Source organism: Vipera berus, assembly GCF_964194415.1.
Source record: "Vipera berus genome assembly, chromosome: 7".
Classification (NCBI taxonomy): Eukaryota; Metazoa; Chordata; class Lepidosauria; order Squamata; family Viperidae; genus Vipera; species Vipera berus.
Window position 1 is genome coordinate 45332111 of NC_138209.1, and position 27042 is coordinate 45359152.

The window sequence follows — 27042 nt, forward strand, 5'->3', positions numbered from 1 at the left end:
TTAAACTTCATGACTGATTGCTTTCCCCCCCCTTTTTTTATAGCCCAGCACAGCATGTTTCATTATTTGGTGTCAAGGACTTCAAAATGACATAATCACCAAATGGGTAAGAGTCAGTGCATTTTGGTTAGTAAATTCTACTTTTTTTCTTTGAAAAAAGAAAAGGGGCAGTTCTCTGAACGGTCCAAATAATTACATATTGTGCTTTCTTCACATATAAGCAGTGCTTTTTTGGTAAAAGAAAAAGGTGCCGGAACTCACACATGTCCTACAACCCGCCTTGCCTACCCTACAATGTTCCATCCAAAAAAGGTGCCGGACTCCGTTCTGAGCGTTCTATGAGAAAAAAAGCCCTGCATATAAGGCATTATTACTCTTTCTTTTTCAGCTACGTAGACACCAAAATGAGGGGGATTCAGCCCTATGGACTATTTGGTTAGCATTTGTTAAGGCTGTTTGAATAATGTAAATATGCTTTGCACATAAATTGAATTTAATGACATGCACCTTTAAAAAATAAACGCGATGAGCTTTCTCTATGAGAGGGGGAAAGGATTATTTCCCTGCTATTTTTACACCAATCAGACTGTGTTTTCCAACCTTTTGAGCTTGAAGTCCACAACACCTTAAAGTTTCCAAGGGTGAGAAATACTGATTTCTAGCACAATCTGGCTACCAATTCATAATATTCTGCTGATCAAACCAAGCTGGCCCCTGAGAGATGGCTGGAAAGGATCCCAGTTCCAGATAGGCACCCATTCTAGTGTGTTCTGAAATCGTGTGAAAAATCTGCACTGCATCTCACAGTCAGGAAATGTAATCTGCATCTTTTTGTAGATACGTAAGTAATATGGCATAAACGTACAGCATCTGATTTTTACTTATTTTTACAAAGGTGAAGAATAAAAATAAAACATTTGGATTCTCCTTTGCTGTTTTCTTTTCCTACCCCTCTAGCCGAGGTCTGAGTTGCCTGCTCTCTCATTCCCCATGCAAAGCAAATACTGTACTCAAAGGAAGTTTTGGTAGCATTCTACTCAGAACTGTTTTTTTTTCTTCTTCTTCCGTCCATTCCCAACCACTCCTCCCTTCCTTACCTATTTGACTAAAAATAGATTTATTATAAATAACTCCTCGTTCCTCTCATCTTCCTCTTGCTCTTCCCTTCTTCTGTTCTCCCAGAAAGCTCTCCCGAAGGCTATCCAGCCAAGTACATCAAGTGGCAAAAGATAGAAAAAATGTTGGGTACTGTCTCTCCAAGACCTACCGACGGCCAACATCATGAATGAACCCCGGTAGGCTCATGAATGAGCGAGCGAAGGAATGAATGGAGGGAAAGCCTGGGGGGGGGGGGGAGTAAAAATGAATGGGACCTCGCGCGTTGGCGCCCGCACAGACCCTCCCGCTTACAATTCCGCCGTGAATGGCGGTCCTTGTTCCCGCGAGGGCCGCAGGGGGGGACTGTGCCGGCGCTGCCCACTCGGACGGCAGCTGGAATCCCCTCCCGGCGCACGTGCCTCGGGAAGGGGAGGCCAGACGCCAACGCGGAGTGTCACCTGGAGACAACGGTGGCGGCTGGTGGGGGGGGGTCTGTGTGCGTTTGGGGAGAGGCGCTGAGGGGTCGATGCTGGACGCAAGTGCAGCAGCCAAGCGTCGGGGCGACGAAGGGGAACGAGGAGGCGGGGGGGGGGGTTCCTATACAAATAGCTCAACGAGGCACATGCAGACTTCGGCGAAACGTCCACGCCTGAGTAAGGGAACGAGATGGGGGGCACGACAACGGGAGGCGTCCGGCGCTAGGGGCAGCCACTGGTTGGCTCGTCTGCCAAGGGACGGGGAGACGGAGTAATGCCGTTATCCTCCCACCCCACCCCGTGCACATCGAGCGTCTCCCATAAGGAAGAGCAAAGGGGCGAAGTTCCGTTGTCCAAGTTTGCATCGCTGTCATGGACGTCCGGTGAGCGGCTCCTCGTCTCCTCGGCATGCCAGTCGATGGGAGCGGGCTGAATGGCTCAGGGCCGCAGGACCAGCTCATCTTGGACAGGCCCCCTTGGGTGGCTTCCACTTTGGCCGCGATCCTTATCTTCACCATCGCGGTGGACCTGCTGGGCAACTTGCTGGTGATCCTTTCCGTGTATAGGAACAAGAAGCTGAGGAACGCTGGTGAGAAACGGGAAGCCGAAGGAGGGTGGCAAGAAAGTTGCAAACCAACCCAGCCGCGCTCCGGACGGGACTCCGGGGAGAGGATTGGAGATCGGGAGGGTTGAGGGGACCGACGGTCACTCCGGCCCGGGACAATATTCCCCTGCAAGTCATAAAGGCGTTTCTTCTGACTGCGAGGGGCCCAATAGTTTTTTTTCTCCCCCTCCCCCAGAAAGCTTGATCGCTTGCCTCCCCAAGAGCCCTCCCTCTTTAATCTGGCGAGCACTCCTGTACAACTAGGCTCCATCCAGCCGCCCGCTTTTTCTTCTCCGGACTGTGCCGGGCGGCTGCAAGGCAGGTTCTGTAGCTCAAGCTAGGCTTCCCCGGAAGTTTGGAGTGGCACCCTTCCTATGACCTTCCCATAGGATGAACCCATCTCGTGTAAACCAACTCCCTGTTTTCTTCTATGGACTTTAAGTGCTCACGTTTTCCAAGGTTTGCAGGTTGCCCTGCTGTTATTCTCGAGCCCTGTACTATGCAAAGCATCAGCTTCAGAGTGGGTGACAAAAAACAAGGGTCTGAAATGGTTTTTTTTCCCCTCCCCTTGAGATGGGAGGGTAAACAAGGATATTTTTTTAGCAGAAACCAGGTTTTAGGCTGTTATATAAAACTCCATGCTCAGTGTAATTGGTAAGATCCAGTCCCAGTTGGAGTCATGCAGTCAGGCAAGAGAGAGAGAGAATAAAATTCTCTCTTAGATGAATAAATGGAAAGAGAGATGGTCAGTTAAATCACGCTCTATGTTATTTAATCCAGGGTAAGAAATAGTGGTTATTTGTACAAAGTGAATATGTTGCTTCCTTGCCTGTTTGGGGTGGAGCCAATTCAATGCTAACCAATTCTTTGGCCTTTCCTCTGGCTATTTAATTCATTGGGAGATTCTCAGGCAGCTAAACAAAGTTTTACTTCTTCTTGTGGGGGTGTATTTAAAGAAGAGAATATCTTAAGAAAATCTGCCTTCTTTGACGCTTTATCTAATAAAGCAAGGTCTTTTTCCTTATTCGCTTTATTAAGTTGGTGCACAACGTATTCTAAATCTAATCGCTCATACCTCTCTGGCCCTTTTAAACTTTCATTAAGAAAAAAATCTTGCTTGCTGAAGGAACAGAAAACACGTGCAGAGAACAGAAAACATGTGCAGGGAATTGTGTCAGCAAAGCAGACAAATGTATTTCCACACCCCCTTCTAGAATTCCAATCTTTAGTTGATGCTCTGAATGAAATGTCTTGCCAGCTTTGTCATATGGAATGTTAGTTGTTCTTACGCAGTGTTTTAACAATCTGGACAGATGAAATCTGACAGGTGACTCTGGAGAAGCACATCTTTTTCCTGTGGTGTCTATAAGAGCACCTAACATATTGCAGTGTTTTCCAGAATTTGTGGAAGTTTTTAGAATAAATCACCTCCTTACTGCCACAAGGTAATTATTGCATAACCAGAATGCAATAAAAGGATATAGCCTTTCTTTGAGGTATTTGCTGCTACTGTTCTTTTTATTAGTGGGGAGTACCGAAAACAATATTATGTTTGTTTGTTGTGGGCGGGAGGCCACCTCACTGACTTTAGATTTTGGAACTCTATATTAAATAACATGTTGGGTTACAAAGTGAATTTCCATTTGCAGTATAGAATTTTCATTGTCTCTCTCTTGCAGCCCTTTCTGCATGGCCCCTCTACACATACACAAACACACACACACACACACACATTTCTGCATGGAGTGGAGATGTATATTTTACAGTACTGACAGAAGGACAGACCAAGTGGAAACAAAGTTTTACTTTGATAGTGAAAATAAAAGGCAATAGGAACCGATTGTCTCAGAGCAAATGAATACAAGCGCATTCTATTGTATACACCAGTGATGGCAAACCTTTTAGAGACTGAGTGACCAAAACCCACCCTTGCTCTGCCCCCCACCCTGCCCCCAAAGGGCCACCCACCACCTCCATGGCCTGCCAATTGCCCAGGTGGCCCAGCAGCACCATGGTGGCCAGGCCCTCTTCCATGCCCCGCATCATCTGCATGCAATGGGGCACGAGGGTGGAATCTTGTCCCCGCTGCCACTGCCATGTCCTTGGCTGCACTGCTTTGCACGGGCTGCGCCTGGGGGCGACTCTCCTCCAGGGGGCTGCTGGTGAGGATGGGGCCATGGGGGGAGGCGGGGCTGGGGCCTCTGTGTGTGCGTGCCCACAGAGAGAGCTCTGAGTGCACCCCTGTGGTACACGTGCCATAGGTTCGCCACCACTGGTATATACTATATGCATACAAGCAAATTGGTTAGCATTCACCTGGTCCCATCTGGGACTTGCAACTTCTTCCTCACTTCTCCATTGACTTTACTTGTTGGGAACTGTCACAAGGAGGTGGTGACTTAATGATCCACAAGTTTCACTTACCAATAACAACATGGATTGCCAGGAGTGCCATCACTAAGCTATGCAGTCATGGGACACAAGTGCTTTAAGACCACGTTGCTTAGGGACCAAACTTCCAGTCCCAATTACCATTGTTAAGCAGGAATTACATATATAACCATAACAACTTGGAGTGGTAGAATGTACAATTGTTTGAATGAGAGCTGTATATTGTTTTCCTATGTGAAACTATTTCCTTCCTAAGGCAAGTTTATTGTATATATTAGGTTTATAATCTTACTTTCCTCCAAGAGTTCAAGGTAGTATTTGTTGTACTCCAATATTTTCTCCATAAAATAGTATTTTCTGAGCATAAGATTGGAATAACTTATTAAATATAGTATATTAAAGTGTATTGTTTACAGAATTAGTGAATAATTTAGTTTCTGTATTTACCTGCATTGCTGAGCTCAAAAATAAATCACTAGCCTCTTTAAGTTCATCAGCTGAGAGGCATTCTGAATCCATTAAATCCATCTTTTTCCACATCAACTATAAAAAAGTTTGTTTTAAAGGAACATTATAGTTCCGTGCTTGGTATTTTCAGCTTGAAGAGGAGTGGAGAGTCAGAATATTTATAGTCAAAATCACACTAAATATTTTTGGATTGTGCGAATGATGTAATGACATGATGTTCCAAAGTGTGTAAGACTGGACAACACATAAGGATTCCTTGTTTTTATAGGTTTTGTTCAGGGATAGATGTAATATATTTCATTTTTTTATGTTAATACTCTATTGGTGCAGCACACACAACCATTCTCTTTCATTTTCTATCCAGAAATGGCATAAAATTGCTACTGAAATTTGATAGCATGGTCAGAGATAGCTGCAGAGCTTGGGGCAATACAGCAATGAGTTAAACTATTCAAGATAACATAGTTGGGAGTAGCCAGTGCTTATAATCTTAGAAAGTGTCTGTTGTTTGGAACAGGTAGACCAGATGAAGAAAATTCTAATCAACCTAAGAGTAACTTATTTGGAATAGAAGAGACCATTTTCTATAGTTTTTCATAATAAAATTCCAAAAACATAAAGACTTCTTTTCAGAGTTTACTGTTCTCAGGCATATATGCCAAGTTTTTAAGGGTAGATCTCAGTAATTCAGAATATCACTATCACAAGCTTATTTATAGACATACACAATGTGTGACATTACTGTGGCTAAAATAATAGAAAATGCTTTAGAGCAGTGGTTTTCAACCTGTGGTCAGTGGACCCTTGCGGAGCACAATGTTGTCCAAGGGAGGGGTCTGTGAAGGCTTGAAGAAATGTTATGATTTAAATCTTGAGTTACGTCTTGGTGATCTGTGGCCACAAAAGATATTTAAAGAGGGTCCATGGTGAAGAAAAGTTAAAATCACTGCTTTAAAGTATTGTGAATGAAACCAGCTGAGATCTATCGAACATTAGGGAAATTGTGGCTAAGGGAGATATGACTAGGCTACAACTGGTATTTTGGTAGAAATAAGGTTCTACTTCTTTAGTCTTCTATGCCAGGGGTCCCCAATCCCTGGTCCATGGATTGGTACCGGGCTGTGGCATGGCAGCAACCGGTCCATACAAACAAGCAAAGCGCCATCTGTGGGATGCAGGCAGCACACAAAACCACACACTCTCCGGCCCTTGGAAAATTTTTCTCCACGGAACCGGTCCCTGGTGCCCAAAAGTTTGGTGACCTCTGTTTTATGCCATGTTCAGAACTTCTGACCATATTTCATAAGCACTGTCACATTTATCTGCTTATTTGTCTTCATCTCAGGTATTGCTTTTCTAATTATCTTTTCATTATTATGCTCAAGGGTGTACTGAGAGAATCATTATATTCAGCGTAAAATGTGGAAGTCTTGTATTTATAAAGAAATTATCATTGTAATGAGCAGCACAATTCTATGTCAATATGCTAAAATCCATTCTTTACAACTTTTTAAAATATCTTAACCTAAGATATTTAGGTTAAGGATTTTCCACTTAAATTTCAGTTTAAGTTTTCCATTACCCTTTTTTGGGAAAACAATGCCAGATTCTTTTATTAAAGCATTTGCAGCTGATGAACTGTTGAGAGAAGAGACTTAAAAAGCAAACTTGACTCATCTTAAATAATTGTTATTAATTAAACTGTAACATTTAGCTATAACTGTTACAAATTCTGAATTCAGGAGTATCTAGTTATTCAATTACATATCTCATGTAACTTTATATTCATGAGAAGACTGTTAAATGAGACTCATCAAAGCAACATGAATTCTGTGTTCCACTGATAGGATAAAAGTGCAGAGGATACAGGATATATAGCATAGTATTATTTGTCCTGTGTGTTTTGTGAGAAAAGATTTTCTTTTAAGTTTCTAATTGTTATTTAAAGCATTTAAGACAATAAAAACATATAGTACATTTCTGCATTTGTGTATGTGTGTGCATGTGCATGTGCACGCACACGTGCACATACTTTTTATTTGTAATGTATTATTTATGAAGAAGCTATAACTCTACAGAATAAGTACATGGAACCTGGGTAATTATCACAGTTATTTGCTGACTTTTTCACTATGAAAAACTTCACCACATGATGGAAATCTGACATAGATCAGAAGATGAATAAAGATGCCTCTTAAAGAAAATGTAAATCAGTGAAGATCACCTTTTTTTCTCTCTTCAAGGAAAAGTTACTGATTAAGGCCAGTTGGAAGTGATACCTTGAGGAAATCAATCTGTTTCTTCATTCTTTCCATCATGTTACCAAATGGCTGAAGAAAATGGCAATTTGGATATCTGGATTTCTTTTAGCTTTTTGGGAAGAAAGTGGGTGGGTGGGAGAAAGCAAAAAAAAATGGCTATGCACTATATAGAGAAGGCCACAATTCATTCTCTCTTCACAGCAATCATAACTTTTGCAACTTGAGTTGCGGAACTCAAATCAAAAGACAGATATCTCTCAGAGATCTCCTAAGAATGTTGTTCAAGAAAGTACAGGTGAAACTCGAAAAATTAGAATATCGTGCAAAAGTTCATTTATTTCAGTAATGAAACTTAAAAGGGGAAACTAATATATGAGATAGACTCATTACATGCAAAGCAAGATAGTTCAAGTCGTGATTTGTCATAATTGTGATGATTATGGAGTACAGCTCATGAAAACCCCAATTCTTTCATACTGAAGGATTAGAATAGGTATAAAATAAGATTCCCAAATTTCTCCATGGTTGTTACCCCAGTAAGCTTTTTTTTAGAAATACTTACAAAATTGATTGACCTACACAGACCTACTGACTTCTGAAAGTGAACCTAAACTGAAAACAGGAAAAGAATTTGAAATGGAGGGTCATACTTATCTATAGTTTGCTTATGTTCAGTTAATAGAAAGATTTAAAGACTCATTTTGGTTTTACAAATGAGAAAACTGATTTTGAATTAGATTTATGTACTAATGACAAGCATGTTATTGCTAAGGTATACAAACTATTATTAAAAATGAATATGGAAGATTAATATAACAAAGATTTATCTAAATGGGTAAAAATTTTAGAGTATGATCTAATGCTTGATCAAGAGAAAACTTTGTGGATTAAAGGACTGAAATTTACATTAAATTATATCTTGAAAGACAATTCTTATAAGATGATGTGTTGTTGGTATTTAACACCAGAAAAAATTGTCAAAGATGTGTAAGAATGTGTCAAATATATGTTGGAAATGTAATCAATCTGAAGGTATGTTAGGCATATGGTGTTAGCCTACAATGTTGGGTTGAAAATATATTAACCATAATGTTATGACTTTAAGAAGTTAATTGGCCAATGTTCTCATGGCCATAAGAGGAAGCTAGGAACGTAGCTTCTCTCTCTCTCTGAATTCACTGATCTCTACTATTACTGTTTTTGCTCTGCTGTTGGTTTACTACTGTTGTAAACCTGAACTGTGTATTGACCTCTGGACCGGTAAGAAGACTTTGTAGTTTGGATTACTCTTTGGACTGTTGCTATTGTTTATGACCTGGACTGTTTATTTTTGACTGTGCATTTTTGTTTTTACACCACCTCAAAGTAAAATACTTTTTGCTTTTACAACTCAGTGTACTCCTGTGTGTGACTCTTACTGCTCTCAGTACCCTTCCTTGTCTGTGCAACTCTTTGGTAGCACAAGGAGACCTCTGCACAACAAATTCCTTAACAAGGTATTTTTATCATCATTGGAGATATGTAAGAAAGCTAAGAAATAATAGGGTCAGATATGAACTTTAATTCAGATAATTCTTGGAATAAATGTACATCTAAAACCAGAGATTTTTCTTTGAGGAAAAATAGCTTTAAAATGGGACTTTGCTTTTATATGATAATAGCAGCAAGACTTCTGTAAACACCGAAATGGAAGAACTTACATATTCCCACCATGGAAGAATGGATGATGAGATTAACAGAGTTGGCGGAAATGGCAAAATTAACTGTTTTGATTAAAGAAAATACTAGCTTTGTTTTTACCTGGAAACCACATCTGGGTTTTTTACTTAAAATGAAAGAAAAAAACGAAGTTTGGAATTTGACTGATAGAAATTTATGGTTATAGAAATACTGGGTATTATTGTTAATCTTAAAATAAAATGTTACAGTGTTATATATTTGTATCAATATGGAAGTTACTCCTTTTCAATTTTTCTTCCTTTTTCTCTTTTGTGATCCTAATCTTTTTTCTTTATGACTTTCTTTTTTCTATTCTTTTTTAGTTTTTCTGTTTTCCTGAATTTAAGTCTTGGTGAAATTTAATAAAGTTTTTTTTTAACAAAAAAAAAAAGGACTGGACATTTACTAACACATCTATGTCATAGTTTTGAAGTTACAAAATGATGCCAATTTTTCTTACACAACTTTTCTGTTGATGAAAGGTTTTGGTTAACCTGCCAACCTATTTGATTATTATCCTGAGATCAAATTAACTCTTGAAACTGACCCTTCTTGGATAGCCAATCTTCATTTCTGCAATGACATGAACTTCCTTTCTCCCCCTTTACTTGCAAAATGGACACAATGCCTTTAGTAAGCAAGAAAATTACAGGTATTTCACTGTAAGACAACTTATGCCAAAAGTTACTATTGTGTACAAATTATTTCTGCAAATAGCATATTATATAGTAATGTGTGGCAAATGAGCATGTACTTATTTTTCTGAACAGAAATTGCTGCCTATACAGGGAAGTAGACAGTTGTATATTTATCAAAAATTATGGGCTAATGCTGCATGTAATGTGATCTGCATGTGTTTGAGTACTGTTTATGATACAAGATGCCATACAATATAGCTGTGAGCTGGTTGTCTGAGGAGGCAAAGAAATAACTATCAGTGATAGAGTCTTATATGGCTACCTTTGGTTTTTCTATATAAGGGGATGCAGATGTAGTTATTTCAAATATTTTGCCATTCAGCGGTGCCATACAGGATTCCACATGTGCTAATTATGTCCTTATTGCACTTTATTTGGCATTTTGTAATTTATAGTCAGAGATAAAGCTAAGAGTTTAATAATTATGAAGATTTTGTTTGTTAGTTTTGCAAAAATTGAATAGTAATTAGGCTAAGTCTATACTTATATTGAGCAAGCTGAACAGTCTAGCAGTATGTTGTGACTGATTTAGGATTTGATAGGTCTCTCAGCACTGACTTCCTGGACTCACAGAAATAAGAGCGGGATGGGGTCTGTGTGTGGCATGATGCATTAGCCATGCTGGATAACAAAGTCGGTTTTTCGTGATGTTAGCAGCATATCACATACAGCTATTCTTTGAAATTAAAGCTTGTCGTCTAAATATGAAAAACAATTAGCATTTGAATAAGCATATTCCCTTTCCAAAACATTTAGGGCAACTCTAAGTTCCAGCTTTTCAGTTGGAATTCCATTTCCATAATTTTCAATTGATCTAGCTAATATAGAATTCCAAGAGTTCAACTACAACCAATCTGAAGTGTAGCATATTTAGATATTTCTACAAGGAGTTTCTTATAAAAAGAAGGCGCATAAAGCAAAGGAATTAACTAATTGCAATCCCATTTTATTTTTTTAGCAAATTAGTCATAGGCATATACAAAATCATCAACCTTTGATGAAACCAGGGCTTTTTTTGTCATAGAACACCCAGAACAGAGTTCTGGCACCTTTTTTGGATGGAACCTTGTAGGGTAGGCAAGGCGGGTTGTATGACGTGTGTGAGTTCCAGCATCTTTTTTTTTTCAAAAAAGCACTGGATGAAACAGAATGTATTTAATGGTATTTGATGAGGTGAATGCTATTGCTTTCCATTGTAATATCCATTCTTTTATTGACACTTCTTCTGACACAGATTGACAGCTATCTGATTGCTTAATTCAACTGGCACAATATACTAAGACAAATATTATTATTTGGTTTCTAAACTGTTTTTTTTAATCCAGATTTTTCTCCAATTATATTGCAATTATTATTTTTATTTTTTTAACAAATAAACTGATATTCAGGAAAATAATAATTAGTTCTTAGCCCAAATATAGAAACAGGGGAAAAAATTAAAAATCTTAAATATGGAAGTGTGATTGAATTATTATTCAGAGCAGTCTGTTCCATTCCTTCTGTAAATATTTGCTATAAATATAAAACAGCATTAGTCTCTTCTCCAAATCTCATTTTTTAACTTTCAAGGCACAATTCATCATTGAAATATAAATATTCAGAGTCACTAATTACAGCTTCTTTTAATTTATCTTATTATTATAAGGACAATCTGGATAAGGTAGAATTCAAAGTTGGGAACTGGTATTCCCAGGACATCTGTCCTATATGGGAAATATTTCCAAACTCAAACTGTTCTTAACCAAAGAAGAAGATTGTTAATCAAATTTAATAATGTTGAGAATGAATGAGTGAACTGTATATCTCTTTATAAGTTATAGAAAATCATTGTTATGCAAACTTTACTGAAGTAAATATAAATAAAACCATGAGTCTTTCATAATCAGACAGCAGCCTTGGAAACATTCACTTCTGATCTTTTATTTATTTATTTATTTTAATTCCATTTATATCCCGCCCTTCTCCGAAGACTCAGGGCGGCTTACAAGCTTACCAGTAGCCTTCATTCTATGTTCCCCCTTGTGCAAATTTTCTCTTTTCACAGATGCTCTTAGGGCATAGTTTAGAACTGGATTTGTATCAATCCAAAATCCTGATTAACTTTAATGCATGTATTACTTTCCAAAACTACTCCCAACTTCATTTGAAAGTTTATATCAGATACGATTTAACCATAGTTAAAGCTGAGGATTGGGGGGGGGGGAGAATAGTCCCTGGAGAGGTTAAGGCCAATCTTTAATTTGTGAATGATAACTGTCAAAGAATAAGCATAACATCTGTATCAAGTCTTCATAAATAGTAGGAATGGGAACATGAGTCAAAACATACCGGGAGTACACAAAAGATTCAAAGGAGGTGCTTCATGATACATGGGAGCATAACAAAGTGTTGCTCTCTGAATTATTAAAGTAGCCACATTTTTTTCAAGGTTTAGGTGAATACATTGAAAACTATTCCAGTTGTCTCTGGATGTCTTGTGAAGTTTACCTTTTAACTGTTTTTGTACAGCCCTGAAGTGAATACTACAGTTAGTAGGAACATATGGTAAACAGTCATTGATGGATACCATTTTAGAACTTAAGTGATATGTCTCCTTTTTAAATGCTTTCATATATGTTTGCTTCAAACATCACTCTACCATCTGTAGTGTAAATAGGGGCTGCATCATATAATTCTGCTGATTGCAGGGCTTGGCTTTAAGGTAATTCTAATCAACCGTTTAAAACCTAATAAGAAAATTGAGGTCTATATTTGGAATTATAGACAGATCCTGCTGACTAGCATTTGCAGAACTGATTTTTTTTCTGAAGCAAATATGAAATTTGAACAGCAGTTTAATTAATTAATGAAGGGCCCTTTTTTACATAAATATTTGTTAAAACATGAAACGCCAGATACTAGATTTTAATCTACTTCAGAAAATCAAATTGTCACTTTCACCCTCATTGTATTTTTGAACTGAAGTAGATTTCAAATTTTTTATTGCTTCCAATGTAATAAAAAATACATCGATTGTTGCCTTGAACTTTGAAGTAAAAAAGTCCTTGTCATTATTGCAGATGTCTTTTGGAGCAAAAATGGAGGAGACATCTGAACCATCAGAAGGACATTTTCACTTTTAGAAGACCAGCTACTTACATGCAAACTCAGGAACTCATGAGAAGAAAGTGAACATTTGTATTTCAGAATTGCCTTACATCAGGTAGCGTGAAGGGTAAGCAAATTGCATATATGGAGGGGGTGGGAGTTAGACTTAGACTGCAATTCCTACATCTGTTTACAAGGAAATAAGTCCCCTTTCATTTAAATGGGACTCACATGTCTGTAGATGTGCATAGAATTGCATCTTAAATTTCTCTGCAGGCGGAGAATAAAAAACTTCAAAAATGTTTTTGCCATTCTTTGTGAAATTTGTATCATAGTCGTTTATTTGCTTTATGAAACAAATTCATATGGCTGACCATCTCATGGAAAGTGACTCTGGGAGGTGTTCAACAGTTACAAAACCTACTGAATATTAAAGTACTATTTCCTGACATTTATATGCTTCCTTATTTTTATCAAACCTTCCTAGCCTACATGGCCTTCTGTATTTTTTGAGATTGTCATTTCCGGTGTGACCAGTCAAGCCCTGCTGACTGGGAATTTTGAAGTAGTAGAGCTCCCATGTCTGAAAACTATTGAATTTAGAAAAAGGTTTTCCATCAATTTTTGAAATTGAGATCTGAGAGCTGGATGCAATAGGATATTTATTTATATTATGGAGCCCTTTCTTTCTGACTCCCTTCTCCCAGTCACCCACAAATAGTAATGCTGATCACAACTAGTGAGCTAAATAATCATTGGAAAAAAGGATAAGCATCCTGAATTACATATTTTTGAAATGACCTGCCAAACTAATACTTTAAGAGTCTGTATATTTCTCTTATTTCTTAATAAGAAATTTCAACTTTAGGAAAACGCAAATACTGAGGTACATGTATTTTGGGTTGAAATACATATGTTTTCACTATTAGAACATTTGTCATGCTACTTAAGCACTTTTTTGTAGGGAAAGTTTGGCAAAACTACCAGTGGTGCTGTAAATTGTTTTTTGACAATTGTCTTTGTAAGCAGAATTTAAGGGTATCAATTTTTAGCAAATTTGCTCAAAAATAATTCTAAGCAAAACACTAAAAGAACCTGTGACTTCTGTTTTCCACTGTTGGTGGAAGAATGATATTTGCCTTGACATTTTTATTATTATTTTGCTTATTTAACAACTGGGAAATATATATCCCTAAGAATGAGTCTTCATTTAATTTTTAGTCCAAATTCTTTCTTTTTTTTCAGGGGAGGGTTTTATGTACTGTGGCTCTGGTATATTGTAATGAGCTGTTTATATTTATTACTACATGTACAGAAACTGTACATGTTTATCACAAACTTCTAGCTAACTCAACCCCAGCTTCACATCTATGGAATATTGGGTGTCCTGATACTTTTCCAGGCTTCCCCAATCACAACTGGAAAATGAACAATTTCCCCACTGATCCCACAAATTAGGAACAGGAAGCCAGATTTGCAGATTTCATTATGCTAATCTTAAAGTTGTTAAAGAAGTTCCACTGTAGGATATTGCAATTCAGTGGCAAAACCACTAGTTTAGGGGTGTAGGTTTTCAAAAAATAGCCTCTTTCCAACCCCACAAAAATAGGATGCTTACACTGATAAATAAATAAATAAAACTTGAAAGTGCCTTTATCTGCCCCAACTGAAACAGGAAAGAGGCCTGTTTCATTGAAAATATATGTTGCTATAGTATACATTTTGGGTCATTTGGGTGAGGATTTCTGCGTTTTAAATTTTATTTTCATTCTGTTACTCCTTCACCTTAAAATTAAATTAATCAAAAGATAAAATTCTACTTCAAGTTTTTTAATTGAATTATAGTACCTTAAGGTAGACTTTTTTGCCTTGTTATAAATAAAACCCATATTATTGAATATATGGCTTCTTATCAAATATGATTAGTTGACAGTAAGTCAAATCACCACACTCATTTCCATTTCTGCCCTCATGAGGCAATTATTTTTCAGTGTAAAGCAGCTTGCTTCATATACCGACATTGTAAAGTGTGATTAGAAAGAGAGAGAAAACTTACAGAATTACTGGATAATTTCCTCAAATGATTTCTCCATCAGATGGCTTCTGAGTGTGAATCTATGAAATTATTAGTTGTTTGCCTCAGTCCTTTCCTTCTTAATAAGAATTATATTTAAAATTTAAGAAATGAGTAGTAAAAGTGTTAGAAAAGGAAAAGTTTTGTTACAAATTTGTTGCTTCTTGGCTTGCCTTCAGGTGCTTTGGAGAATTCTCTTTGATATATTGGAGATTTTTAAATAAAGAATGTTACAGTATATGCTGCTTGGGCTTCATTCAGGTTACAGATTTTTGAAGATTATAGATTGTTCCCGGCAGGGAAAAGTATTGTTCAAAGCTTAATTGTTTGAATATCTAGAGGACTGCACTATTAATATTCTCTGAACATTCCATTGGTCCTGGAAATGATGAATTAATTCAGCATTAACTGAAATATCAAATAAACATTTATTAGCCCACTTTTTGAATCAAGTCAGTAAAAAAGTAATGTGAGGAATTGTGATGAAGCAATTAAATGTTGGTATTAAATGACTGGTTATGAAAAATTATCTTGGTATATAGAAAACTAAAATTAAAGCATCAATGTCATACCTTTTATTGTGCATTTTTATCATTATTTATATTACTTATAAATTGCCTTGACAGGCTTTCTTCCTCCTTCAGAAGTGTAGCATATGAATATCTTTAATAATTGCATCTTCATTTCTAAAAGTAGAAATGAAGAAAAGAAAAACATCATGGGATCATTGTTTGAGGGCACTTATCTAACTATGGACACTTGCCAGAAATACAACAGAAAGATACTAGTTCTTATGAAGTAGTTTTGCATTCAAAGCATGGAATCTCAAACAGATGAAATAGTGAAGGTTATTCTGCAGGTTACAGTTTAACATTGCAATTCTTTTAATATTACACGGTTGATATATGTGGATGTTCACAATCAAACTGCAAATTATGAGAGACATTTAAAATCAGATTTAATTGCTTCTTTATCAATTTCTATTACATTTAGTGCATATGCCTCTCTGAGGATGGCTTACAGCAGGGGTGTCAAACTCAATTTCATTGAGGGCCGCATCAGCATTGTGGTTGCCCTCGGGGGCCTGGGTGGGTGTGGCTAGGATGGGTGTGGCCTACTGGGTGGGCATGGCTGGAGTGCATATGGCCTACTGTGTGGGCGTGGCCAGCTCTACATCATTCGTGTCAAGGGTGCCTATGGGGGCCTGGGCAGGAGTGGGACAGATCTGAGGATCTCTGGCAGAAGGAGATGGGACCGGGGAAGTGCCAAGGCATGGTCCCCTGGAGGAGCCTCACTGTTCCTCTCAGGCCATATGGGGAGGGGGCTGGACAGTGGCGCGGAGGTCAAATGCCCAGCCCAGCCCTCAAGCACCCACAGCACTAAGCCCAGCCCCACTTCCCCAAGGGGGTGCCCAGCTGCATTTACCTCCTCCTCAAGGTTGCTGCTGCTGTGCTTGCGCTCCTTAGCTAGGTTGCTCATGATGGGTAGGAGGGCAAAATCAAGAGGGAGGCCCACTTCCTCTCCATGTGAGGAGACCTGGCTTTGTATCCAAAGCTTCCTTAGCAATAGGATGGGAGACCCCCCCAGGATAGGCCAGGAGGAGGGGGCAAGGGGATGCTGAAAGGGCAGCAGGGCAGGACTAAGGTAGGACTTCCCTCAGACCCTCCCTCTCCTTCCTTCCTTCCTTCCTAAGAACAGAATGGTGGGAAAATATTTGAGATGAGGGAGGGAGAAAAACAGGCAAGAAACACAGCTGGGGAAGTGTCATCCTTTGTGAGGAATGAAGAATTGCACCATCGCCTGGAAGTGGCCAGCACATGGCCCTCGCCTACTTCACATATCCGGCTTGGTGGGCTCTGTGGGAGGAGTTGCCATGAGCAGCGTGAGAGCCGATGTTACCTGTGTAATGCTGCCCAGCCTGCCCAGTTTTGGCAGACAGTGGAGCATTCTCCTCACAGTGCCAAGAAGCTGAGCCAGGTGGCATGAATCTGAAGAGAAGCACAACACTGCCCAGCCCCTAGCCTGCCCGAAGTAGGCAGGGCCATCTGCTGGCCACTTCCAGGTGATGGTGCATTTCTTCATTCTTCACAAATGGTGATATCTCCCCAGCGTGCGCCCACAGGGCAGGGCCGACGCAGCATGGGCCGGCCCTCACTGTTTCCAGATGGAGCTAAGACTGAATGTATTTCAGCATAGATGACCACCACAAAATTGTACATTGGCTCCCAGCCAGCCTGGGCTGGGGCCAAGACAGAGGGAGCTGTTTCCTTACTGTTTCCAGGATGGCTTCGCGGGCCACATGAAACCACTTCGCGGGCCGCATCCGGCCCCCAAGCCTTGTGTTTGACATGTCTGGCTTACAGTGTTTACAATCAATATGTTTCAAATATTTTACCTGGGAACAGCCAGGTCTTCAATTGCCTTGTGAAAGGCTAAAAGGGTACCGGAAACTCCTAGGGAATGAGGCCAGTGACATTCAGGGCACAGAAGCACCATCGCTGGGCCCATGTCCTGAGCATCTACTCCTTCTATGCACACATGGCCAGGCAGTTTCTGTTTGGAGAAGCCAAATTCTATAAAGTTTTGTAGGTCAAAATTATGTCATACATTTGTTCTGCAAACCCATTGGTAATAATGATAGGGAATTATCAGTGGTGTTCCATTCACATCCTGCCTACCACATCTTAATCAACTGCAGTTTCCAAGATGTTTTGCAGTGTAGACCAATGTATAGCATGTGACAGTAGCACACCACTCACAACTTCCCTGCTTTCCTAGCATTATTTCTTGATCCAAAAAGATTTCCAAGTTGCAAAGCTGCTCAACTGGGATGGGTGTGGAGGAGAATCCCTTCCATATCTAACTCTGGAATTATGTCTAAATTAAGTAATATTTAGCATTAATATTTATACAACTATCCATTATTGCTTCCAGAACAGGGTAAGGATTTCCATAGTATCTTTGACTTGGCCTAAGGTGGCAATATACAATTGAGCATCATCGGTTTTCACTGATGATGAATAAAGAATAATATTCCCCAGTGGCCTCACATATGTTAATGACTTTATATTTGATGTTATATGTTTAAACTATTAGTCTGATTCATTCCTATCATATTGTATTTAAAGTGTACAAAGTTTCCCTTGGCTTCTATGTAATTGAAATTTAAATTGAAAATTCTTTGTACTTTTGCTTAATTAAGAAATTGTAGAAAATATAAATTTTGACTTGATTTAAGAATTAGTAATAGTAACAGGAATTCTTTGTGACCTCTATAGCTTGGCTAAAATGTTAGTGTTGTTGACTTCAATAAGTATGTAACATTTTTTGTTTTCTGCTGCCTCAGAGGTCATGATGAGTAAATGAGTCAACAATTTATTAACAATCATTTATTCAGTACTCAGTATATATTCAGAGACGTTTAAGTAGGTTTTCAAGTTTTAGATTCCTTGTGGCAAATACATACTGGATTCAATGGACCTTTAAGAACTCTTCCACTTCTATAATTCTAAGTATGTGTAACTGGCCAGATAAAATCAACAGGAGTTACAGTAAGAAGGATGTTAATCAGTGAAAGTTAAAAATATATTGTGTTGAACATCATGTCCAGATGTATTTTCTGCCTTTTTAATGCTGAAGTTTGATGTAGGTTACTTCATTTATTTCATTTTTATCAGGTAATAAAACTATTTTTTTTTAAAAATAATTTATTTATGTATTAAAATAAATAAAAATAAGTTAATATTGGAAAACATTCCTCTTTTGTTTGAATGCCAAAGAATTAATTTCTCTCTAAATGTTTTCTGCTAAAGGGATGGATTTTTGCATCCAGATCACTACATACATAATGAATGTGCACAAGGAAGTTTAAAGATGGAAAAAGAAAGGTCACCTCACATTAACTCTGGGGGAAAGATTGTTTTCCATGACCATTCTTTTAGTTAAAAACAAGAATTCTCAGACAAAAAAAGAAGTTTTTGTCACATTCATCTTCATTCCCTAACTCTAAAGGGAATAAAAGTCCTACAATTCAAGATGAGGTTCCCTTGACAACATCATGTATTTAGTATCTTATGCAAATTCCTACATCTTCTTTCTAGTAAGACTGTATTTAAAGTTTCTCATATATCTTTCTTGTAAATATTTTTGTGCTTATTTGTTGTATCAGGAGCAAGAGACAATAATAATAATAATAATAATAATAATAATAATAATAATAATAATAATAATAATAATAATAATAAGTTGGAAGGGACCTTGGAGGTCATCCAGTCCAACCCCCTGCTCAGGCAGGAAACCTTATACCATTTCAGGCAAATGGCTGTCCAGTCTCTTCTTAAAAACCTCCAGTGTTGGAGCATTCACCACCTCTGGAGGCAGGCTGTTCCACTGGTTAATTGTTCTAACTGTCAGGAAGTTTCTCCTTAGTTCTAGGTTGCTTCTCTCCTTGACTAGTTTCCATCCATTGCTTCTTGTCCTGCTTTCAGGTGCTTTGGAGAATAGCTTGACTCCCTCTTCTTTGTGGCAGCCCCTGAGATATTGGAACACTGCTATCATGTCACCCCTCACTCTTCTCTTCATTAAACTACACATACCCAATTCCAGGAACCGTTCCCTATATGTTTTAGCCTCCAGCCCCCTAAATCCTTCTATATTTTATACAGCAATGAATTATTTGTAAGTCCTTTAGCAAAATACCAAGGTGTTAACAGAGTGTTGTAAGTTTAAATGCCAGGAGCAAAAGTTCCAAGGAGACTGGAAGCATATTATAATGTTTGTGATTTTAATTTATTTATTTCTTCAATCTGAAACTGTAGTTCCTCATTCAATTCAGTTAATACATGTTCTCATAATAGTTTAGTGGTATTCTTCAGTTAGACAGCTCTTTTAAATAGCCAATGTTTTCTCTGCTGTAGAAATCCTGTAATGAATTATTCAAAGTTACCTTTATTAAAAAAATAAGAGAAAATTATTGAATTAATGTCAGAGAGAGTATAGAAATTTCAGAGGAAATTTTCAAAGAGATTGAAGATTAATTTCTCTAATAGAACAGAGTTTATATTCAACTATAGAAGTTTTAAAAGTATTTTAATATATACAATAATATATTATACATGTATTAATACATATTAATATGTGATACATATACATATTAATAATGTATTAAACACATGCATCCATAATCATTATATCTATTAATATTACACAATTTAAAATACAATTCAAACAGGAAACTTTGATTCAACACTGGTACAAACCTACTGTCATTTACTTTGTGTACAATCTAAGCAAACCTTTTGTACTTCTAGCATAAATGGGTTTCACATGCCATCAGTAAAATCAGATAAAGTGTACCTTTCCTGTGTCTGAAATAACTTAGCAGATACCTCTTTTTTTCCCAATATACTTCTTGCAGACTGATAAATGTAATGGGCACTTATAAATGGAAATATAAAACTACATCCTAATTCTGAGTATTACTACAAAGACAGATTTTTTTATATAACAAGAATTTGTCATATCTACTCTTATTGTTGAGGGTATAGTTTGCAATCGTAAAGTGCTAAATGCTTGAGAACGTTACAGATTATATTGACTAATTATTCTGTTCAAGATTCAATTTCAACCTGCCATGTTAAGACGAGAGCCTTGATAGAACCACAAGATTCTTATCCCTCCAAGTGTCCAAATTATAACACTGTAAAGTCTTGCAGTTCCTTAGGAAAGTTGGTTTTGAGAGTGAATCCTTGTTCAACAGTTCACTAAAGGCAGATTGGCATTCATTTTGTTAAATTAACAAAGATAAGCATGACTTAAACTAAATGTGGACTGTTTCAAAGAGATACCTTTGCAAAGAGTGTTCAGGAATTTATCAATATGAGCTTAGTTCAGAGTAAGCCAATTCATTTTGTACAAGATAGCCAAGATTTCCTTTAATAAGAACAGACAGTAATATTTTGTGAAACAGTTTTTCCTACATCCTGGACATACTTCTTCAAAATTTCTGAAAGGTGCAAAATTACTGCTCCAAACAGTATTTATGGAATAAGGAAATAATAACCATAAGCAACTCTTTAATGTGGTTTAATAGCCATTGCAATTTGACTATGGTTGTACACAGTCTGTAATGCTCTACTTTCTGTGACCTGCTTTATTTGCAGTAACACAGATCTTACTAATAATTACTCAAGAGATTGTTCTGAATATAACTGAAATCATACATCGCTATAATGCAATCCCTTTATAATCATGAACACTGATTATAACACAATCACAAATCATAATACCTTGGATTACATACAAAACCATCAATAGAATGGGAATGGGGTTCTTTACAGAACACATTTGTAGGGTTCCTGGTTCTTAAATGCCTATCTGGATCAGTTGTTTGATTAACAAAGCTTGTTTGTGTCTCCTAAATAGAGTCAATTGCTAAGATAATAAAATAGACCTATGTGAAAATTACTAATAATATAAAATATATGGCCTATTTTTAGATGGACAGATATGTTGAAGTACGCGTGCTTTCTGCTGAAATGAACACTGAGTTTAAAGCCATTCACATCCTTTTATATAGCCACCTGCACTATTAGAACTAAATCCCGACAGCCTTTATGAATTACCATTTAATAAGCACATGAATTTTTATACATATGCTTAGCATAGGTTTATATATAGAATCTGGATTATATAGGCAAGCATTTCACATTTGAGGGAGATGTAAGAATTGTGAAAAGAATGTAATATTCCTGGGAGTTGCTAGAATGTTTTTATTTTCAGTCAATCATTATGTGCTCTAAAGATTGGAGATCCATTTATCCAAATTGAACTAGGATAATTAAAGCAGAATGAGACTATGTTAATAGTTTTGTAATCCTGAATATCTACCTATATTATTTTCTTTATATATTAAGAGAGATCAAATAGCTGTCAATACATGTGACCAAGTAGGTTCCTGTCTATTTTAGCAGTGGTGAATTTTTATCCATTGGGTTAAAAAAATGTAATTTCATTTACAGTTTTCATTATATAAACATATTTCCTCTAATGTATGCTAATTAACTTTAATTTTCAAAATAATTTATGTAATTTACCTTTATGTTTATCTTCGTTTAGTAAATTTTCAAGATATAGATTTTATAATTTATCCCAGTATAAGGTTTCCTTTTTAAGGAATCTGAAGACTTTTCTATACAATTTTTTTTTTAAAAAATTTTTTGTCTTGGATTTCTCACAAATACTTTCTGTGTGACTGGATATTTCAGCATCAAAAATTGTTATGGTGGTATCCAACTAGATAGTTTTCACAAGTTTATTTTCATGAAAAAGCTGAGTTATTTTTAATTTATGTATATATGTAGAGGCAGATTTGGGAATATTTTTCTAACAACTTCTACTGAATGAAATATAATGAAACCCTGATCTATAGAAAGCAATGTTTTTAAGTAAGAATAACAATCTTACATAGTCTTTATAGTGCCCTCAAATAATCAACCAATAGTGTCTTACTTGCATTAATCATCTAGAGCAGGGCATTTCAACTTTTTCACCAATTGTACCACCTTTAGGATATGGCAATATTCAAGTACCACGTAGCGAGGTGTCAAAAACTTAATGACAAAAAAAAACCCTGTTCAAAGTTGCAATTGCACTGAAATGACTTATGACTATTTTTCACACTTATGAGCATTACAGCTTGCCCAGGGTCATGTGATTTATATTTGGATGCTTGGCAACTGATTCATACTTATGATGGTCACAATGTCCCAGGGTCATGTGATCCCCTTTTGCAATCTTTTGACAAGCAAAGTCAATAGCAGGGCTGCTGGTGGCCAAGTTCTAAGGCGGGACTTCCTTCCCTACCTCCCTGCCTCCCTTTTTCTCATTCCCATCTCCTTCTGAAGAAAGAATTTGAAAAACCCCTCCCATATTTTCCCTCTTCCATATATTCATCAAACAAGGAAAAGCCTCAAGAGACAAAAAAAGACAAGCTACTGAGGGAACCAGCTTAAAAAGGCACATTCCCCTTTAAGAATTAGCTACTGGCTAGAAAGGAAAGTTAAGGAGCACAGCCAGCACCTAAGGAAGAAAAAAAATGTAAATAAGTACTGGCTGCCAGCTAAGGCAGCCTCCCCAAATGGCTCCATTCATACGTAAAGGAATGCTACAGGCAAAATCCATTCAGGAGAAAAATATTTCGAAATCCCTTGCAGCAAAACTTACAGCTAACAATAGCAGAGCAATAGAAGCTAACACAAGACATCGGCCATCAGCCAAATAGAAATTGCCAAACACTCCTTAAGAACACAAAGCCCACATTGCACAAATCCCAGAACTTCAAAGTCACAAAAGCACATAAGAATCCTTCCACTCTCCATCTGCCTCCCTCCGTGCCTCACCTCCAGCTGATGCTGCCTTTCTTCATTGCTGCCTTTCTTCATTCCTCATGGAGGGCGACCCCTCCCTTGCTGCATTTCTTGCCTATTTGCTGCTGCCAGCACAGGTGGCTGTCACAAAAGTTGTAGATCGGCTCATGGCTGGCCTGCTTGAACTCCTCTCCTCTCCCCCCACCCTCCTCCTCCTTCTTTCCCTTTGGTACAGCTAGAGCTGACTCCACCTCCTCCCAAAGGCTGCTTCTTTTTTTTCTCTCTCCTTCTCCCACCCAAACTGCCTCTGTTTATAGCCTCTCCTGTCTCCACTCCCTCCTCCTCCTTTCTCATGGGGGACGTGAGCTGAAAGTGAGCCTGGGGCCTTTCCCTTGCCCCAGCCACTCTGCAGCTCCGGAGGACTTTTCACAGTAAGTCCTTGCCTATGCTGGCTCATTCTCTCCCCCTCTACACTTGGCTGGGCAGGGCTGTGTACCACCTGCCATGTGCTAATGTACCACATGTGGTATGCGTACTACCGGTTGAAAAGCCCTGACCTAGAGTGTCTACCATTTTTAGACTGTTGCTGTACCAAACATTTTTTATGATCAAAACTATGGCTCTAATGGGTTGAATTCATATCTTAAATTTATCATGGGAGAAATGAATGTATACATGCACATATCACATACAGTTTGATCTTCAACTCAGCTTGTACTGTATGTAACTTTGTGTTTAAAAAATGCTATCAGTTATTAACTAATATATTATGTTTATTTTTCAGGAAATGTTTTTGTGGTCAACTTAGCTATCGCTGATCTGATCGTAGCTATCTACCCATATCCTCTGGTCTTGACATCTGTCTTTCATAATGGCTGGAACCTTGGATATATACACTGCCAACTCAGTGGATTTATTATGGGCCTGAGTGTGATTGGCTCTGTTTTCAACATTACAGGCATTGCTATTAATCGATATTGCTACATCTGCCATAGCCTCAAATACAACAAGTTGTACAGTGAAAAGAATTCTGTCTGCTATGTCATTCTAATCTGGACTTTGACTTTTGTCGCCATTGTGCCGAACTTTTTTGTTGGATCTCTTCAGTATGATGCTAGGATTTATTCATGTACTTTCTCCCAGTCAGTGAGGTCCACATACACCATAGCAGTGGTCTTTTTTCATTTCATGCTTCCAATAACCATAGTAACATTCTGTTACCTGAGAATATGGATCCTCGTTATCCAGGTACGGAGAAGAGTTAAACCTGACTACAAACCTAAACTAAAGCCACACGGCTTCAGGAACTTTATCACCATGTTTGTAGTCTTTGTACTGTTTGCAGTCTGCTGGGCTCCATTAAATTTCATCGGCCTTGCGGTGGCTATCAGTCCGGAAACTATAATTTCCAAGATTCCAGAGTGGTTGTTTGTTTCTAGCTACTACATGGCATACTTCAATAGTTGCCTTAATGCTATAATTTATGGACTTCTAAATCAGAATTTCCGATGAGAATATAAACGAATACTTAGGACAATTTGTACAAGAAAAGTTTTCTTCCAGGATAGTTCCAATGATGCTCCAGACAGGATAAAAAGCAAGGCTTCACCCCTGCTCACACAAGACAATTTAGTGAGGGTTGGCTCAGTATGAAAAGAGAGATCTAGTTACTAACAGTTACTAAATATTATGTTACATGATACCCAAGTATTAAATTCAAGTATTAGCCCTGTTCTTCAATTTCTGTACAATACATGGATCCTTACATGTATATGCTGTATGAATTTAGATAAAATTATATGTATAACATTTTGGAACCAAGCTAATAATTACATATTCTATTATCACATTATGTATGATGTTACACACAGCAGGCATGATCTCAACAAAGATACTTGAAAACCATTGACAATAGTTAAGAAAGCAATATGTAAGTTACATCTGACAATGATTAGATAATTTTCAGTAATCCAGTGACACCACAAATGTACATTGCACACCTACATTAGTTTTCTCTAATGTAAAATCATTGAATTCATAAAGACTTATAATGGGTACATGAAGGTATAGAATTGTAGCTTTGGGTTATTACAGAATTATAAAATAAATCACTGTAAATTACTTGTGTAATTTAGATTAGCCCAAAAGATGGATTAAAACTAATCAGCTCATTACTTTGATTTCCTATGCTTATCACAGCCTCTCCCAACATTCAGCAGCCTCTTCCATTGCTTGCTATCCATAGAAGAGTTTCTGTCAGTACACACAGTTTCTCCATGGAAGCCTCTGTATGAAGAATTGCATCTGGAAATAAAAATGAGATTGTGACATTGGGCTGCGTCTTTGCCTCAACTAAAAGTATATTATAATTATATGGCTCCAAATCTATTTCTGTCCCCAATAATTTGGAGGCACATCTGAGAACCAGAAAAGCTTTTGATATTAATCATCCTTTGATCTGCCTAAGACAAACTTCTTGCTTTTTCAGACATCAGACATGGATGAGGTCTTGAAAGAGCTGGAAAGTGCAAGGAAATAATTTTTTTCTTTATGCTCTGAAGGGGCAGGGTGTCCTCAAGCAGGATATCCCTAACTTAAAGATGCAATCATATGTCCATTTTATTCTGGATAATAAAATATTTTATTAAAGTTATGGAAATATAATAAAGTATTGGCACATAAAAAACAAGCATTATTCCTTAATTTATACATTGATTTAATTTTGTTAAAATTAATAGCACATAAAGAGTTGGTGTTTTAAGATTAATTTATGGTATTAATTATAAAGTTTCTTAATACAATTACAGTACATTAGTGGTTAACTAACTATAGCAGTAATTTTAATGACTATTATATACTGATTTATATAATAAGATTTTTAGTTCTGTAGTTTTTTAGGAAAATAACTTTAAATTTAGGAATATGATTAATCAAATGAAATCTTCTAAAATGAGTTCATGATTAAGTGTAACTGTTACTATTTTAAAAATAGAAGATAATCATTTTTCAAGAAGAAATTCCATTTTCATAGAATCAATTTTAGTAAAATTATAAGATCCATTACATTGTAAATTTATAAATTGTTCCCTTTAAAGTATAATGAAAAATTGTAATATCCAATAATCTGATAATCCAGAATAAACATTTGTGTCCAAGGCTTTGTAGAAACAAAATGCATATGAATCAGAAATATTTTTTCTAATAAATAATTTTGAAATAAGAACATGAACTAATTTTAATTGGCAGTCATAATTTGTCTATAATATTCTTTAAAATCATCTTAATAATACTGGTTTTCCACAATCATGTGAAAATCTATTGAATTAGCAGTAGCCAAGAATCATTATACATGCTTTTACATATTAGAAAGAGACATAATAAAACAAGTTGTTAAGAAAATAATTTGTTTTCTCGGAATAACCCTTGAAATAAAAGTAGATTAACCCATTAATAAAGACTACATAAATATCATATGTCCCTGAACATTCCATATTCCATGAATACTCCATATTCTCCATAGATACTTTAAGGAACACAGGCAACCAGGTAGTAATATCAGCTTGTTATAACCATCTGATTAACCTGCAGAACATTGGAATAAATGAGCATCAGATTATTATTATTCCAAGTAAAACTCTTCTGTTTAAAATTATTTGTGTTGTGACACCTGCAAATTTGACTAAGTGATCAGTAATTCAGTACTATTATGATGCAGATTGGCTAGTTGTAAGAACTGATGAGGAAAAAAATTAAAAATCCAAAAGGTGTCATCACTGTGTAAAATAAAAATGGAAAGGTAT

General features: G+C 37.1%; 1 protein-coding gene across 1 annotated transcript; it reads left to right on the forward strand.

Annotated features, from left to right (window-relative positions):
- Positions 1–1740: 1740 nt before the first annotated feature.
- MTNR1A (melatonin receptor 1A) lies at positions 1741–24895 on the forward strand (the record flags this gene model as incomplete). Its single annotated transcript, XM_081333222.1, is given in 3 exon segments — positions 1741–2163; positions 24027–24751; positions 24755–24895. Coding segments are annotated over 3 exon segments (1047 nt in total). The 5' UTR covers positions 1741–1982.
- Between the last annotated feature and the right edge of the window lie 2147 nt (positions 24896–27042).